Genomic DNA, 17678 nt, shown 5'->3' on the forward strand with positions numbered 1-17678 from the left:
TTTTTTTTTTTTCCCCTAACAAGTCTGTCCATTGCCCGTGACTATAATGAGTGAGCCACCCTCCCTGTCCTTATCTCAATTCTCAAGCTTTTGCTTCACTTTCTCCTTCCCAGGTCTGGGGTGGAAGAGGGGAGTGCGCGGCTGCGTGGTGCTCAGTTGCCCTCTGGGCTCAAACCGTGACACCATGCTTGGTCAGGGGCTGGGTTCCCCCAGCAAGCGATGGCCATTCATGCATGTTGTGCCCGCCCGGCACAGCAGCGTGGCTTCTTTCCCACTTGCAAGACAAAAGACATCCTGGTCCTCTGTGACAAAAGCCTGCCCTGCACACAGGATGGGAGCAGCACGTTCCCCTCATGATCCTCATCCCCTTCCTATGTTCCAGGCCTTGGTTCAGGACCAGGAATTTCTTATCCAGAGTTCAGGGCAAAATTACTGTAGAATCTAATGCCAGTTTTCCAGGTCCAAAGGAAGCACCTCCCTGCTGCTGCCCTCCCAGTCCTCCTCCCTTCCTCCCAGTTTCAGTAATGCACTCCCAGCAGCTGGGGCAGCCTGGGCTCCTCAGCCATGCTCCAAAAAGGCTGCCTGCCCTAGGTAAGCCACTGTGTCTCAGGAGAGGAGAATGAATGGGAAGGGTCCCATGAGTCCCAGAGAGCAGTAGACAGCTTCTTTGTGCCAGCTGTCTTTTTTCTTTAATGCCTACTTACATTTTTCAAGTAAAAAAAGGCCAGACTAGGCAAGAGAAATTAAATAGGAGCTTTTGCTAACTGCATCCCAGCTTGGCCTGACAATCCTGTCCATGACCACAGCATTTAGGAGCAGGGGAGCATCCAGCTTCTCTCCATTCTCACCTACTACAGGGGCTGGAAGATCCTCGTGGAGCACAGATGCTTAGGGGACTCCTGGGGCAGAGGATCAGGGTGGAAAGCAGCTGGAGACACCAGAAAAACTGTTCTTTTTTCCTGGATTCCCCTCCCAGAGCTCCCTGTGGAGCTGCTTCTGGAAGGGGCTGCCGTTTGCTGGCCTCCAAGTCCAGGTGATGGAGCATTGATGGACTGATGCTTCTTTGAATCTTCCAGGACACCAAAAATGCCTAAGAAAGGGAAGATCCTTTCTCTGTCTAATGCCACCTGGTTCCTGTTCACTGTGTGGGATTTGATGGGGATTAGGGAGGGTGTCTCTCTCCCCTCCATGCTCTCGGGTTGCAGCCAGCTTCTACGGGCAGAGGGGCAGTGCTGGCAGATCCAGGTGGATGTTTCCCAGGGGGGATGGATAATGGGAGTTTGCACCCCAGCAAGCTGAGAATCAATCAGGAATGAGCACACAAGGAAACGTCCAAACGTGAGGTGGGACTGCAGAGTCCTGCCTGGGGGCCTGAGCATGCAGCAGCAACCACTGTCTGAAAGACAATTCTGTGCTAGGTCACACTGCAGGGATTGCACGTGGACTGCCCTTGGCTTTTCACAGTGGAAACAGCGTTACCTGGAGCCTTAGCGTGTTTTTTGCAAGGCCCTGGGCCTTCTCAGGCTCCTGTGTTGCCCTGGCATAGAAAGACACGGGGAAAAAAAAAAATAAAATTTGAAATAGCAGCTTTGTAGCCCAGCAGCCACACTCTGTAGCCCTGCACCACACTTTCTGCAGGCTGCTGCTGGATCGGTTGGGCACGGAAGGCACTAACGTGTGGTGTGAGGGTACGGTCTGCGGGACATCGGGGAGGTGGAGGCAGTACCTCTGCTCCTGCAGACACGGAGCTCGCACAGTGCCTGTAGTGTTTTACCTTTTCATTGCTCAGAGCCGTTCCTTTGCCGCTCTGTGACTGCCATTCAGCTGGGCTGGAAGTGTTTTCCCACCGCCCCTGCAGCAGCCTTTCCCTCGCAGTTCCGTGCTGTGCTTATTTCGTATCCCCGTGTCCCTGCACCCACATCGCGGTGGTGGGATCCCACGCGAAGCCGTTGCTGAAGAGCGGCTCCTCAACCGCCCCGTTCTCCCTCCACCTCCGCTTCCAACTTTTATTTCAGAGGAAAACTTTGAGCCTAACGAAACACTGCCCTAAACATTTGATGGCGCAGCCGCTTGGCAGCCAGCCTGCGGGTTTGGGGGAGTCGCCGCGGCTGAGCGGTTCGTCCCCCCGCCGTGGGAGCGGGGATGGGGCGGAACTCGCGGCGGCGCGGGGCAGCGCCAGCGCTTTGGGGGTGTCGGGCCCCACGGGTGGGGGGTCCCCGGGGCCGGTGGCGCGGCCTGCCCGCCCGGTGCCCTCCTCCTCCGCTGTGACATCAGGCCGGGCTGGCGCCGAGCTCACAGCGCCGCCGCCCCGGGACCCGCCTTCTCCCGCCGCCCACAAAACCCCCCCCGAGCAGCCGCCGGCCTCAGCCCCGCTCCCGACACCGGCACAGCCCAGCCTGCAGGTAGGTGCGGGGCTTGGGGGGGTGTGGGGGTGTGGGGTGGGGGGCACCCCGTCCACCCTCCCGCGGGCGGCCCCGGGCTCCGCCGCGGAACCTCCCCGGCGCTCCGAGCTGCTGCATCCCCGCTGCCCGCCCCGACCCCGGCCCCCCCCCCCCGCCCCGGGGTGAGGTGCGGGGCTGGGGGCTGGAGCAGGGGCAACCCTCGGGGGGTGGGCGCGGGGGCGGTGGGGCCCGCGGAGGCACGGAACGGCGTGAGCATCTCCGCACATGACAGCAGATGCGGAAGCCAAACCTCTTGCATCAGATGGGGTGAACTTTCCTAACCCCGCGGAGAGCGGGCACCAGCGCGGCACCGTCACTTCCCACCGGGACGCCAGACTTTCCGCTGGCGTTAATCTCTAACCATCCGCCAAAGCGTTCCTGCTCCCCTTCTGCAAAGGGAAATCTCAGGGTTGTGGTCTTGGGCTGGGCTGGGAGCAGAGTCGTGCCCCGGCCCCTCACCGAAAGGTGAGCTCTGCTGTCGCTTCGCTTTGCAGCCTGAGCGGAGTTTACACCCCGGGGAGACTGAACCAGCTCCATCCTTCCTGCTGCTGTGGACCGATGTCGCTTTCCAAAGCCTTGTATCGCTGAGGACCTGGCCGGGCACACGCTTGAGTGCAGCTTCGGGTGCCACTTTCCAAACCTCAGAGCTGGCAGCAGGGCCAGCGCGTAGGAAGGGGGTGATAATTAGCACTTGACAGAAATTCCGGGTGCTGCCAAGTTGCAGTGTTAGGTACAGGGAGGGATGGACTGGGTGAGAAGGTGCAAGTGCTAAAACAGTATTAGGTGTGAGATTGGCTTCGGTCACTGCACCTCCTGGCTCATTGGTGGTGTGGCTGGAAAAGTGTGGTAATGTCTGTGACCACTCGTAGCCCTGGGAAGGACTTGCGGCTCAACAGGTAGCTCAGTGCTTGCTGCTGCTGCTCGACAGGCAGCGTGGTGCCTCCCCTGCTCCCGAGTCCAGCCTTGCGCTCACAGACAGCATCTCCTGTCTCCTGGATCAGGGCCTCTCCATCTGGGATGTCGGTGCCCGAGCCCTGCCTCTGGAGCAGTTGAGCTCAGCTCCCTGCTCCTGGGAGGCAGCACAAAAAGACAAAGATGTGACCACTCCAGGAAAAGAAGGGCTTTGAAAAAGCTAAAGTTAGCTTGGTCAGGTTATGGATTTTAATTCCTGCGGGAGTCAGTAGCTTTTCTTAGCATGCCTGAAAATGCTTTTGGATAAAATTGGGACTTTCTTTGAGGAACCGAGTTGTGATAGGAAACTTTCAAGTTGCCTTTGTAACCAAGGCTTGGGAGCAGCGTGGTCAGCAGGCAATGGTGTGTTGGTCTGTAGGCACATTGCGGCAGGTGAGTGCTCACCGATAGCCGTGTCTGGCAGGCGGCTCGGCGCAGTGCTGGCCCCTTCCCTCACAGCAAACCTGAAGGCTCACTTAGCGGTGGCAGCAGAAGCAATGCCTGACTGTTCTTTTGGGAACTGTAGAGTGGAAAAGCTGTGTGTGAAGATCACTCGGGACCTCAGACCCTCCTGACTTTCGCCCCTCCTCTCATGGCAAAGCCCTCAGAGATGTGTGGTCTGATACAGCTGCATCTCCTGGGGCAGTTCTTTGATTTCTCCATGGTGATGCCTCGTCCCCGTGCTCACCAGACTCAGGACCCTCTTCTCCTGTTGCTCATCAGCTCAACACCAGTATCACAAATGACCTTTATTTATCCTCACTTACACTGTTGGCAGCCCAGAGTCTCCTCACATCACTGCTCCACCCAGCTGATACATGGCAGGGGGACAGTTCTAACTTCCTTCTTGTAGGGTTATTTCCACCTGTGCCCAGGTGATGTGAAAGCTGCTCCATGGCAGATGCTGTTTGTTTCGGGCAGAGAGTCCCCCATGGACCTGACTGCAGTTATCGGTGCTGAACCCCTGCTGTTCTGTCCTGGTGATTTCCCGCGTGGGGTTACGTGTATCCCTGTGAGCTGGTTCCTTTCTGCTCTGCCCACATGCCTCATCTGTTTAGGAGCCTCCTTCAAATTCCTGCTCATTTCATGGCTATGCCAGCTGCTCTCTAAACTGGAAGGTGGTAACCAGATCCCAGGGCTTGGGGCTCCTACTATGATTTCCTCCTCTTTTACTTGTCCCTTTGCCAGGACATGTAATAATCCTGTGTGAATGGCTGTGGACATTGTTAAGAGTGAATTTTGTGCAGCACTGATGGTGCTTTTCTGCCATCCACTTGTATTAATGCTCTAATTGAAAAAAAAAAAAAAAACAAAAAAACAACAAAACCTTTTACGTGGACCAGCATGAGTCTCCTGTTCCTCAGTAGTCTCCTCCAAGCACAAAGTGATTTCTCTGCAAGTAATAACCATAGGATTTTAGTAGAACATCTGGACATATAATGTGGGAAAGGTTTTCCAGCTATTGCAGAAGCTTGAATGGTTGAGCTGACATCCCAGTGGCTGCAGGTAAAGTTCACTGGAAGGTGCAAGGGAGAACCTGCATTCTTGAGTGCTCCCGTAGTAGGGAAGCTGTGATCACACGGCGGTGGGTGCTGCATCAGCTCTACCAGTTAAAAACCAGCTGCTCTCAGGGAGGTAAAGTGGTGGTCAGCTTTGGTGTGACATGAGCACACTGATTTTTCAGTCCATTCTAAGGAGGGGGTGATGGTGTGTTCCTGCTGCATGATGGCTTGGCTTCGTCTGCTCACTGCTTCCCCTTACAGCCCAGGTTTAGCTGACATCCCAAAGCACCAGGACATACTGGCTCCATACTGGCTTATGCCTGGCTGTTTAGTGTAGCTTAGCCTGTCTCCCAACTAGTGCAACACAAGCCCATCTGAAACGTGGGTGAGTCTGTAGCTAACATTTGGCCCGGTGACCTGTACTGCTGCAAAGTCAGACATCAGACACTGAAATTAGAGTTAATCTCCAAAAGTGTCAGACTTGTGTGGTTCTGCACAAGCCCCACTTGTGTCTGTGCTTTCCAGCAATACAGCTGGTGATAAAAGGATGGTATATTGGGTTTTGAGGCCCCTTACCTTATCCAGAGGGGATGATAGACCAGCTCTGGGGCTGAGCCACGCTTGGCACAGAGGATGCTGTCTCTACGACTCTGGTTGTGTTTGCTGCAAAGTTGTGGTACATGGGATGTGGAGCTGCAGGAGTGAGGAAAATAATCTTGTTTTCTGGCAGCCCTGGGCGTCTCTCTTGCCTATGCTCAGTGAGGTTTTTGGCTGCAGGACAGCCAACTCCTGTTCCTCATTCTGCATGGGTCTAATAGCGATTTAGAGAAGTGCGACTGCGGTCACTGAGTATTGCAATTGGACAGAATATGGTGCTCAGCTCCATGGTGAAACATACTCTGAAAAAAAAAGGGTTGCAAACTCTTTGACATATCTTAAAGTAGTCCTTAATTAGGGAATTGGAACAGTGGGTCTGTCTACAGGGCTATTGTAAGGATTTTTCTTCTGAGACGGCTGGTGTAGGTCCCAGGCTCTGTGAACAGGGTGCTCCTGTTCTTTTTTTCCCTGTTGATACTGACCCGTAACATAACTTGCTTTTTGGTCTCTCATGTGACCTGCTGGGCTCTCAACACGTGCCTGTGTATGCTGTAGACCAAGAGGGAATTCCCAGCAACTTAGACGTTATCTCAGGCTTTCTCTGTGCCCAGCTGTGAGCTATCACAAGCCCATGTATCCCCAGGACAAACTCATTTTCATGGTCTTTCCCCACAGAGAATCCATCCTGGCTTGTGCCAGGAGGTCTTTCTGGGATGTGGCTTTGCTGGGGCTGCATCTGTGCTTCTGGGTGCTTCATGATGAGTTACCTGCCAAAATCAATGACATGGATGCACCTGCAACCTTCCCATGGTGGAAGGAGGAAAATAATCAGCAAAAGGGCATGAACTCCTCTTGTGGCAAACATCAGATGAGCTTCACCCAGAAATACCTTTTCTCCTTCCATAAACTTACAGACAGCTCAGAGGAAGGTCTCCTCACTGCTAATGTCTTGGTTTGAGCAGATGAACTCTGCTGTTTGGGACAATCAGAGGCTCTTCCTTTGCTGCTGTTGTAAAGGAATAAAAAAAATGTGCTGTGGAGGCAAAGGGGAGCAGCTGGCTCCAAACTTTGCCAGGCAGTTTGTCCCCGAGCGTGCTTGCAGATGCCCTGGCTGTGGAGCAGGGACCGATGGTGGGGCTGCCCACCAAAATCAGGGCTGGGGAGTCCCAGAGATGGGGTCTGCTGGCTGTCATGTTTGGAAAGGGATGGGGGACCCAGAGAAAGTGTAGCCAGTGTCATGTTATTCCTGACAAGGGGTCTGACACAGGTGGACACGGGGGCAAAAGGGCATCTCTGGGCTGGCAGAGGGGTGCCGCTGGATATTTCTGCCCTCCAAGGAAACTCCTGAACCAGGTCAGGCGCTCCTCCTGGTGCAGGGGGAAAAAACAAGCTCTGGAGAGAAACAGTTTGTGTCCTTTTAAGGCAATCCAAAGGCTGGGACTGGAACTGTCAGGCTGGAAGGGAGGGATTTGGCATGGGCTGTGCAGTGGTGGGAAGCCCAGCCCGCAGGGCATTCAGAAAAGAGACTTCCCAGCTGCGCTGCTGCAATCACACCCCAAACACAGCTCCTTGGATCCCTGGAGCCAGCACAGCCTCTCCAGCCCCTGCCCCCGGCACCCTCCACAGCTCCGTCTGTCTCACACTGAGACCCTCTGTGCATCCCGGAGCTGGGAGCTGGAGCTGGACTAGAGCGGGGCTTCTGCTCAGCCCTGCCCCGCACCCTGCCTGCTGTTATCACCACGCTGAGATCAATTTCCCTTCTCTATTGCCTGACAAAATACTCTTACCCAGGGAAAAGCCTGACTTTCCCATGTACTGGAAGGTACAGACATCTCGCTGTGCCTGTGAGCAGTTTGTCCTCTCTCTGATGTTTATACAGCCCCCAGTCCTGTTGTGTTTAGCATCCATCTCCCCGACTGCCTGCCAGGCAGGGGCCAGCTCAGCTGTTGGGGGAGGATTGGAGACCCAGAGATGGGGTTTCAGCTGCCAAAGATGACCCAGGGATTTGGAGCTGCTGCCAGGAGCAGGCTCAAAGTCAGTGCCCTCAGTGTGCCCTGGCAGACCCAGATCCTCTTCCTCATCGCCGTGCAGCCAAGCTGAGGGAGGTGAGGAGATCCTGCACATGCTGTGGGGTGGCACACAGCATAGTGTGAAAATGGGGTTTGGTTTTGGGGACCCCGTCCTGCTGCTTTAGCTGTTCAGGAGTTGGGAAGCACGTGGCTGTGCCGGCAATGGGGAGGGTGACTTCTGCTTCTTGTCCCCATGTGGGAACAGAATTGAGAATTAGAGAAGTTTTGATGGAGAGATGCTTCTGGAGACCTCCCAAGCTGCAGCTGGTGCCCATTGACCTTTCTTATATCACTGGACACCACCAAGAAGTGTTTTGTTTTGTTGTATTTGTAGCAACCCTAGGTTGCTGTTAGATCTTCCTTAGCCTCCTCTTGGCTACACTCAACCAGCCTGCCTCCTTCGGAATCTCCTTGTAGGACTTTGTTGCTTGAATGTCTTGAGGTTTGTATTGGCCTGATCTTCAAAAGTATCAAGGCCCCTCTGGGTTGGAGCTCTGCTCCTTGTGTTAGCTGCTCACAGTATTTTGGGGTTATCTGCAAATTTGCAGATCAAGGGGCCTCTTGATCATGTCTCATCATGTATGTTTCAGGAAAGAGGAGAAAGGAATAGAAGCATTTATATCCTGCCAAGGAGCTGCATGGTAGCTTTGGTTGGTTCTCGGGTGTTTGCCCTACATGTGAGCCTGTGTCCCTGGGGCTGCTGATTCCCCAGCCCCTGTGACTGTACCTGCAGCCCTGGAGGAGACTGAGGAGCCTGAGTACAGGGGGAACCTGTGTGCAGCTGGCCAGGCAAGGCACAAGCTGATGATGCTATGGGGGACACAGTTCCAGAGCCTGTTGTTTGGTGGTGTCAGGGGTCAGCTCCTGCCCTTTGGGCAACTCGGGCTATACTCCTGCCCTGTGGTGGCAGAAATGGAAGAGATGTTCAGGGAGGAGAAGCTGGAACGGTTTCCAGCCAGGGTAACAACCTGTACCCTCTCCAGCACCAAGGATCAGTCACCCTGGCCATCATTGCATTGTCCTGTTGAGGGGTGATAGCTGGGCTGTGATCTAACGAGGTGCCGGTGCTGTGGGTACCTCTGTAAGGGCTGTCTCCCATCATTGTCCCACTTCCTCCCTTTTTCTGGCACAAAAAGGAGCTGTGAGGTCCCACAGTTTCCAGAGCAGGAGAATTTCTGCTGCTCCTGGCTGGCAGGACCAGTGGTCCCTGGGAGGCAGCTGATACTGCTGGGTGCTGTGACGATGGGTCCCGTGGGCATCCCGAGTTCTGCTAATTCTGCTAATTGCCAGCCCCATGAAGCTCTGCAAACAGCAAACGTGCGTGGGTGGTCTCTGTGTGTGCAGGTGTGGAACGGCTGCCGGAGCACTGCTGGCGGGTGCCCGCTCCGGCTGCCTCTCATCCCCATCCCTGCCTCCTGCCCGTCTCTACCCTGCCTGACCTCCCGTCCTGACGCTCATCCTGCCTCTGCTTTTTCTGCAGGATGCCAAACTGGGGAGGAGGAAAGAAGTGTGGTGTCTGCCAGAAGGCAGTGTACTTCGCTGAGGAGGTGCAATGTGAGGGCAGCAGCTTCCACAAGTCCTGCTTCTTGTGCAGTGAGTACCAGCCCTTCCCTCACCCCTCCCGCCCCGCTTCCTGGCTCTCCGCCGGCTGGGCGCCCCGTCATGTCCTGTTTATGGCCGTGTAAACGCTCATTAGGCTTTCTCTGCAAACAGCCCGGCTGTGGGAACTGCGTGGCAGGCTTTCTGCTTTTCTCCAGATGTGGAAGTTAGTTCTGCTGAAGGAACACAAATCATCCCAGGACAGCAGGGGCTGTCCAAGCTGTCAGGGCTGATCTCAGCCAGCACCCACACAAAGCCTTGGTCTATCCCTACACCCGGGAAAGGCTAGGCTGAGTCCTCTAGTCTATCTCCAGATGTTCAAGATTGGGGCATGAGACAGGGACTATACAAATGGTGGTGGCAGGAGGTGGCACATCCCATGCAGTGCTCTGAGGTGATGCTAACTTTAGTCTTCTAAGTGGCTTTGCCACACTAAAATGGTGGTTGGGCCTTGGGAACTGGCATGGGATCTGCCCCTGTGTTCCAGGAGATGATGGCAAGAAGATGTGGTCCTGTCCTGGCCCTTCTGGTGATGGAAGGCCTACTGTGAGGTGCTAAAGCATCACCTCCAGCCTGCCTGCAAATCTGTTATTGCGGAGCGTGTCTCTGTTGCATGTTTGAACCCAAGTGTGGCCTCCAGGGAAGGGCAGCAGAACAGGATCTGAGTGTGGGTTAACTCAGTGCAGAGATCCCTTACTCTGCCTGCTCTGCAGGATTCTACAAGTACTCTTGGGTTCATGCTGCAGGTGCCCAGACACCCTTCCCCTCCCTTTGGGGATACCAGGGCAGCAGTGCAGGGACAGGCGAGTAGTGTTACAGTGCTGAGAGCAGCTCCTTAAACCTGGGGCATCCACATCCAAAGGGACTGCAGGACCTTTGAATAACAGGATGACCACTGTCCTTAGCCTGTGTTTTACCAGATTTGTCCCCTGCCCTTGAAGATTGACACACAATAGAACTAGTGATTCTCATGTGCTAACAGGAGCATGCACGTTGCCTGTGTCTGCTGATGGCTCATCAGCACATTGCATCTGACACAGAGCAGCAGGAGGAGAAGTGCATCTTCAGAGCAGGGCCCCGCCGAGGTTTAACGTTTTCTCAGCTAGTCCCTGTAGCCTGTTCCCAATCTCACCATCCCATTGCAGCAGGAAGCACAGACATGATCTTTTCCATGCGGGCCACAAGCAGAGCTAGGATCTCTAAACAGGCACACAATCTCAGCAGACCTATTCCAGCAGGGAAATACCAGTGTCCTCACGCGGCTGATCCCTGCTGTGCTCCCGTGTCCACCTGGCATGGATACTGGGTACTTCTCGGCCAGCCTGCCTGGGATGTGGCATGCATGGGTGGATGCAGATCTGAGGGAGAGGGGCTGTTGCTACATCTCTGCTCCCTGCTCAGCGCGAAGAGGGGCTGGTAGTGCTTGTGTGTGGGAGTTGCCAGGCTGGAAACCTTGCTTTGGCTTGAGATGACGAAGAATGGGAGTTGTGGAGAGGCTGTCCCCGGGCGGCAGGGCAGTGCTGGGCTGTGTCCTTACTGCGGCCGCTCTCTGCAGCAGGAAGTCGTGTTTCCTCTGCAGCCTCAGATAAGGAGGGTGGGGATGTTACCCTCCTCTCCCCCCCACCAGTGACTTCTACCATCTGAGTCCGTATCAGGGAAAGACCTCAGTATGGGGATGAAGATCTCATTGCACTGCATCTGCCCTTTCCTGCGCCCCCTGTGCACGCAGCTGGATTGCTAGGGAAAGCTTCTGCCGTGGGATGCTGGCAGCCAGAGCGCAGGGCAGGCCTACAGGGGCCATGAAACCAGGCCAAAGGCATTGCTTCGAGAAGGGAATACACAGCCGAAGTGGGGAAGAAGGTCATCCCATGTCTGCTCATGGAAACAAGTCACCAGGGAGTGGTCCAGAGCAGACTACAGCCAGGGCTCCTGTCCCTGTGCTTTGCAGATGTACATAACCACACTCCACACGTACCCCAGCAGTTCTGCCCATCCTGACTGTGGGATCCCCAGCTCAGGCCATGGCTTGCATGCCAGCCCACCGTACGGCCTGCTGCTCCTGGGCTGGTGCCACAGACTGCCGGTGATGTTGAGCAGCACCGAACTCCTGCGTTCCCAGCCTGTTCCCCGGTGCTGCATTTGAGCCTCATCGGGGAACTTGAATTCATTATCTTTAGGGGAGAAAAATACCTTGACCTGATCTGCCAAAAAAATAGTCAAAAAGGAGCCAAACCTACCACAGTGCATTAGAACTGGAGATCGGCACAGGGAGTGACTTGGTGATTGACTCGGTGGCATCAATCCAACTGAGTCAATAGTACATGGCAGAAACGTACTGTAATAAGACCGTTTGGCCTCTGGAAGTAGCAGCAGCTCTTGCCTAATTGTTTTGTGGAGCAGCTCTGCCGCTTTTAGAAAAACAAAGGGTCCTTAACTCGATGAGTGCGGCAGGATGGAATTTCTGCAATGCAGAAACCCGGGAACTGGGGGCTGATTTCTAGGAAGCAGACCAGGAAAGAATTTTTCTACTGCCTGTCAAAGCGATCTGTGGCTAGTACAGATGAGGGACTGTGAAAACTTAGGTTAGAGCTCTAAATCCACCCAGCATGGTGGGAGAGAAAGACAGATGCCATTGAGATCATTCACTCCCACCCCTAGGACAAAGCTCTTTAAATGTCCTCAAATTCCCCTCCTGGCAGAGGGTCTGTCTGAACGCAGTGTTGCTCCTGATGAGCCCAGGGTAATACAGAGACAACCCCAACACCAGCCCGTCAGCCTGGAAAGCTACTGGGCCACTTAACCAGAGTTGATTGTTCTCGACAGGCATGTGTGCTCCATGCCCAGCTCCTGCCGTGGTGGGACAGGGGAGCCCGGAGCCAGGAGTGGACCCTGCCAGATCCTCCTTAGATGGCAGGAGACGTTTCCCTTTCCACCTCCTTCTCTCAGCAGCAGCACACAGGGTTCTCCACAGCCCCGGAGGAGAAGCACCATATTTAGTAATTGGGCTGAGGAAGGCTGCTTCCCACCCCCGTGTTTAGTGCTGTGGTTTGGGGAGGAGAGCTCTGTTCATTTGTATTCATTCCTGTGACACTGGTAAAGGCCAAGAAACTTTTCAGCTGGTGAAGAGGCCATTGGGCTGCTGGGAGCCTCAACATTTACGGCACGTAAGCGGGATGGGGAAAGGCTGTGTCACAGCTATAACAGGATCTGTTTCAGGGCTGGCTGCCAGCGCTGTGGACTCTGCCCCAGGCATACAGATCCTGCGCTGGGGCAGGTAAACACTGGAGATCACCGTGAGCCCATTTGGGTGCTGCTTGCCTCCTGCTCCGGCTTGCTGGGCGGTGTGTTCCAGGAAGGGTTTGGAAACTGATGTGGAGGCTGAGATCAGAGCTGGGACAGGAGTCAGGAAAGCCTAAAAACTGGGAGAAGAGTTGGTGTGGCTTGAGCCCAGCACCAAGCTCAAACTCTAAATGGGCTCAGCTGAGAGCTCAAGCCTGGCTGCTGTCTCCTCCTGTCCCATCTTACATCCCATATTGATCTGGCCCCAAGGCTTAAACACCCAGCTGAGTAACTGTTCCTCACCTGTGACCACCCTATGTACTCACCCTAATCATGGCACGGACCGGTGGTGACGTGTTAGCCTGAACTCTCCTGTCATGGTCTCAGGGTCTGGAGAGGCAACTGTGCACAGCAGTGCAATGTGTCAAAAAACTTACAGTGAATCAACTGTGGAATGGCTGCAGGTCTGCTTTTAGTCTAAACACAATGAAAAATCTGTGTGCTTACTTTGCTTTCCCGTGAGTGCCTGTTGCTACATATTTGCAATGGACTAGGAAGGTGGCAGAGGTGCAGCTGCGGCGGGGCAGGGATGTCCATCCCTGTGCTTGTGAATCCTGCAGTGATTTGTAGGGAAGTTTCAACCCCCCTTCGTTTAAGTGCATCTCCAGGCTACCAGCATCAAGAGAGTTAACAGAGCTTTTTCTTAGAAGCGAAAGTGTAGCTTTGGTGGTTGCTTCCTTTTAAAGCCAGACAATGTTCTTGTTGTGATCCTTATCTCTGGCTGTTTTGCATTCACTCCCTTTAACAAGGATCTTGTCTAGGGTTTCCTTACTCCTTGAAAGCTGAGCTGTACTATCCTTTGTGAGGACTTGTTTTCTCCAGCTAATTAGTGAGCTGTGGATGAGCAGGCTAACAGCACAGCCCTCCCCTCTTTTCTAGTGGTCTGTAAGAAGAATTTGGACAGCACCACCGTTGCTGTGCATGGAGAGGAGATCTACTGCAAGTCCTGCTATGGCAAGAAGTACGGCCCCAAGGGCTATGGATATGGGCAGGGAGCAGGGACCCTGAGCACTGACAAGGGCGAGTCTCTGGGAATCAAATATGAAGAGTGAGTTTAAGTCTTGTTTTTGAAAATGGGGCGGTTGTGGGCACCTTCTCCCCCACATCTGTCCGCTTGTGATGCTTGGCTGTGCAGCCCTTGTTGCATTTCCAGCGGTATCTAATCTGGAGAGTGCCGTGGGCTGCCCTGCCTTTCTGCTCCTCAGGGGAAACCCACTGAACCATATTTGCAGGGTGGGATGGGGCTTGACGGGACATGTCACCATTGCCTGAGCATGCTGCCCATCCCCTCTGAGCATGCAGCCGTGAGACTGAATTTCCATGGGGCTCAACACATTGTGCCTAGAGCTATAGGTCCTTCAAAACTGGGTTGGAATTTGTGATCCCATAGATCTTTCCTCCTCTGTCTTGGTTGTGCAGCCCTGTTCATGAACTCCCTCCCACCCACAGGGGCCAGCCCCACCGACCCACCAACCCTAACGCGTCCAGAATGGCCCAGAAGGTCGGAGGTGCTGATGGGTGCCCTCGCTGTGGTCAAGCCGTGTATGCAGCCGAGAAGGTGATTGGAGCTGGAAAGGTAAGAAGGGGGATGGAGTGGATGGGACACGCACGTGCCACAAGTTTCTCTGTGGTAGGGAGACCTTCAGAGAGGGTCTTGAACTGTCCTACAGGCTGCTGCAGGCTGGGCTGCCAGCACCTCCATCCAGGCCTGAGCTTGGGGTCCGGTGGCCATGTTCACCTGGAAGCCTGGCACCAAAAGGAGATCTTGTCACGTCTGGAAACCAGATTCTCCAGGCTACGTCGCTCTTACAGACTTGTAGATGGGAGAGAAATACATTTAATACTAAATATTTGGAGCACTGTTCAGCAGAGGTCACAGTGGCTGTCCCTGCTGCTAGATGTATTGGGAGGAAGAGCAGTGATGTGGGCTATGGCCACTGCCACCACTAACTGAGCAAGTACAACATCCAGCGAGCCTTCTCCACCCTCTGCTGCAGGCTGGGGTGCCGCAGCCCAAATTTCAGGGCAGGGAACGAATTCCAGTGGTCAGCTCTGCCCACAGGCAGGGCAAGGTGGTTGGAGGCGGGCATGGTTTCGGTGCCCGTCCCTGAGGTTGTTCTGCTGGCGGACCGGGTCTGCCCGGGGTCAGATGTAAAGGACACTCTGCAGCAGCCCTGGCACTTCCCGTGTCAAGTTCATCACTTCACCAGGGTCCTTTGCATCCCAAGCTGCGGATTTGTTCTAGCCCAGCTCTGGGAAGCATGGGGACTCTGTAAGGCATGGGGGACACCTTCTGCCCTGTCAGCCTTGGAACCCCAGGTTGAGGTCCCTGCCCAGAAGCAACCTTCCCTCTGAGATCAGGTACACGCGCAGAGCTTGCCAAAGCAGCTGGGGTTGTGCTGCTTGGCTTCGTGCCGCAGAGGACAGGGTGGCCGTGCTGGGAAAGCGTCACGGCCTCCCTGGTGACGCTGGGTCACTCACTGACCCCTGCTGTGCTCCGTCCTCCTTCGGGTTTCTGTGTTTGTTCTCCGTCCCCAGACCAAGGAAAGGAGGCATCTAAACAACAGAAAGGGCCTCCCAGCATCATCATACCCCAGCTGGCAGTGCAGGTATTTGTGATGGACACAGTGAGGGTCAGAAGCCAAACTTACCCTTAAAATCATGATCTGGGCTGCCCGGTGGGCTCCTGGTCTCAGTGTTTAAGAGGAACCAAAGCTGGCAAAGCAGTTATGCTCAAGAAAACACGGAGAGGATTCCAGAGCATGTATTTCATGTGCTAATGTTTGCTGGATGACTCCATCTGCTACCTCCTCCTCCAGCCCCCTAATTTCACATTTTCTTCCAAAAAAGGTTTCATGTTTTCCAAAATGTTTATTTAAATTCCTCCGTGAGCAGCTCTGGCTACTCTAGGTCTGCTCAAAGGCTGTGAGCTCATTTATCCCCAGAGGACTGGTTGAGCCGTGGGGGGGTGTTATTTTTAAACACTGGCTGATTTCTGCATTCTTAATATCTGTTTGCTGCCTTCCTTGGAGCTGTAGTCATGTAGGGGCAGGTATCCCAACCCTGCTGCCACCCCCCAAGCTACCATACAGCAGCAGTGGATCTCAGCTGGATAACTCGGGGGATTTATCCTGCTGCTTAGGAGAGGACAATCTCCAAAGAAGGGGGTGATTACTCCTTAAAAATTATTGTACACAGTATTGTACAGATGACTTCTGTGAGTGGGAATGAAGGCTCTCTGAAACCAGATCAACATGGGAGCAGGGACCACAGCTGATGTTTCCCCTCTGTATCTTCTCCCCGGGGCTGGGAAGACTACTCTTTACAGAGAAAAGATTTTGTCCTGTTCACACCTCTTTGCCAACCACTTTGGGTCAGAAACAGAAAAGTGACCCCATTTGGTAGTCAAAGCATTGCTGCCCTTTCCTGAATGGGCTCTGCTCCTGTCCTGCAGTCCTGGCACAAGTCCTGCTTCCGCTGTGCCAAGTGTGGCAAAAGCCTGGAGTCCACCACCCTGGCAGACAAAGATGGGGAAATCTACTGCAAAGGTGAGTGCCACCTTCCCCCTGGCCGGTCCTGGAGTCTGAAGGGTGGAGACAGGCGCTGAAAACCCCTGTGCAGGGAACCAGGATGGCGCTGAGGTTTGGGGAGGTGGTGGCCCCAGCAGCTCTGTATGGGGACTGGATGCGCCAGCTGGCCGTGGAGCTGGGGGATTTCCCGCTGTGCCTGGGGCCTCTCTCTTTGCCCAACAAATATGGCAAACCCTGACCTGTTTAGGTAGTGCCTGCTTCAAGAGGAGGACCGGCTCATCTTCAGCTGCTGGCCTTACCTGTCTCTCCCTTCCTGTCCTCTGCAGGTTGCTACGCCAAGAACTTTGGTCCCAAGGGCTTTGGCTTCGGGCAAGGTGCCGGGGCGCTCGTCCACTCGCAGTGAGGCACCAGGAGCCGGGCTCTCCGCTCGCTCGGGGCTTGTCCATAGCAGCCTGTGCTGCCCGACCCTTCCCGCACCCGCAGTGAGCATCCTCACCGCCATCAGTAACCACCCGCTGCTTCACAGCATGAGCCTTTTCCTCCTCGCCCTGACCCAGCGCACCCCGAAGCCAGGGGAGTCCCAGCATCATCCCCATCGGGTCCTGCTGGTGTGGGTGCTGGCGGGGAGACAGCTCACACCCACCCGCAGCGAGGCCCGTGTGCCTGAAATGTTCTGCTCCACCTTGCCCGGCCCGTCGGGATGCATGCTCAGCCGTGCCGTGCCGTGTCACTGAGTAAGCAATAAACATCAAAGCTGACCCACGCCTGGCCTTGCTGGAGAGTTTATTCCCCATCTGGGGCTGAGGAGGGGCGCTGGGTGGCCAGAGCTGGAGGTCGGGAGGTAGAGGGAGGCCAGGAAATGTTTGCAATTAAAGCAGGAAGGCAGGAACTGCTCTGTACAATTTGACACGGCCCAGCTGTGGCCAGCTGAGCTCTATGGGTCGGCTGGGCCGGGCTCTCCCCCTGCTCCCGTGGTGGATGACCAATTCAAAAGCCACGGTTGATGCTGGGAGGCCCCGGACAGACCTTCTTGGGTGTGTTGGTAGCACAACACGTGTGTACACCCTATCGAAACCCTTATCAGTGCTTTACATGGCACCTCTCCAAACAGGCGTGCCCAGCAGTACTGAATAATTAACAGCTTTTCACCTACTCCCTGGATTTTTAGCAGCACTGGGGAACATTAAGTTGTCAGTTTGGCAGCTTCCCAGATTTAATTAGTTTTCACCTAAACTCTTTACTTTCTTTCTGTGAATCTCTGGTTTGACCGGTGTGACACGCCCACAAGATCAGCCTTACTGCAGTTCAGAGCTACCAACTCCACAGGGAATTTAGTTTTGTTTTGTTTTTTTAAAGTTATAAACATTGTGGTTGAGTAAATGAGATGGGTAGTGTTTTGAGAAGCACAACAGAGGCAGAAATCCTTTCATGGGGGAGGACTTGGGCTCCTTTATCAACTTAAGCACTTTCTGCGGTTCATCAGACCCTTGGGTTTTACACGATGTCTTGGAAGCTGAGATGAGGAGTAAATTCTTTAAAAATCTCCCCAAATCCCCCCTGCCCAGGTTTCCCAGCCTGGGACCCAAATTCTAGCCGGTCCCATTGCTCTGGGGTGTGCGGTTGGGGTTCGGCGAGGCGACAGCAGATGGC

The 17678-nt window shown here is 54.6% G+C and overlaps 1 protein-coding gene across 1 annotated transcript; it reads left to right on the top strand.

Annotated features, from left to right (window-relative positions):
• The first annotated feature begins 2123 nt into the window (after nt 1–2123).
• Nucleotides 2124–16790, top strand: CSRP1 (cysteine and glycine rich protein 1). The gene is made up of 6 exons (XM_042800236.1): nt 2124–2402; nt 9041–9153; nt 13378–13546; nt 13948–14074; nt 15953–16046; nt 16355–16790. Exons 2-6 carry the CDS (start codon nt 9042–9044, stop codon nt 16429–16431), a joined length of 579 nt encoding a protein of 192 aa, XP_042656170.1. The 5' UTR covers nt 2124–2402; nt 9041; the 3' UTR covers nt 16432–16790.
• Nucleotides 16791–17678: the final 888 nt, after the last annotated feature.

This window comes from Tyto alba, unplaced genomic scaffold (genome assembly GCF_018691265.1).
Source record: "Tyto alba isolate M040663 unplaced genomic scaffold, T.alba_DEE_v4.0 Super-Scaffold_30, whole genome shotgun sequence".
Lineage (NCBI taxonomy): Eukaryota > Metazoa > Chordata > Aves > Strigiformes > Tytonidae > Tyto > Tyto alba.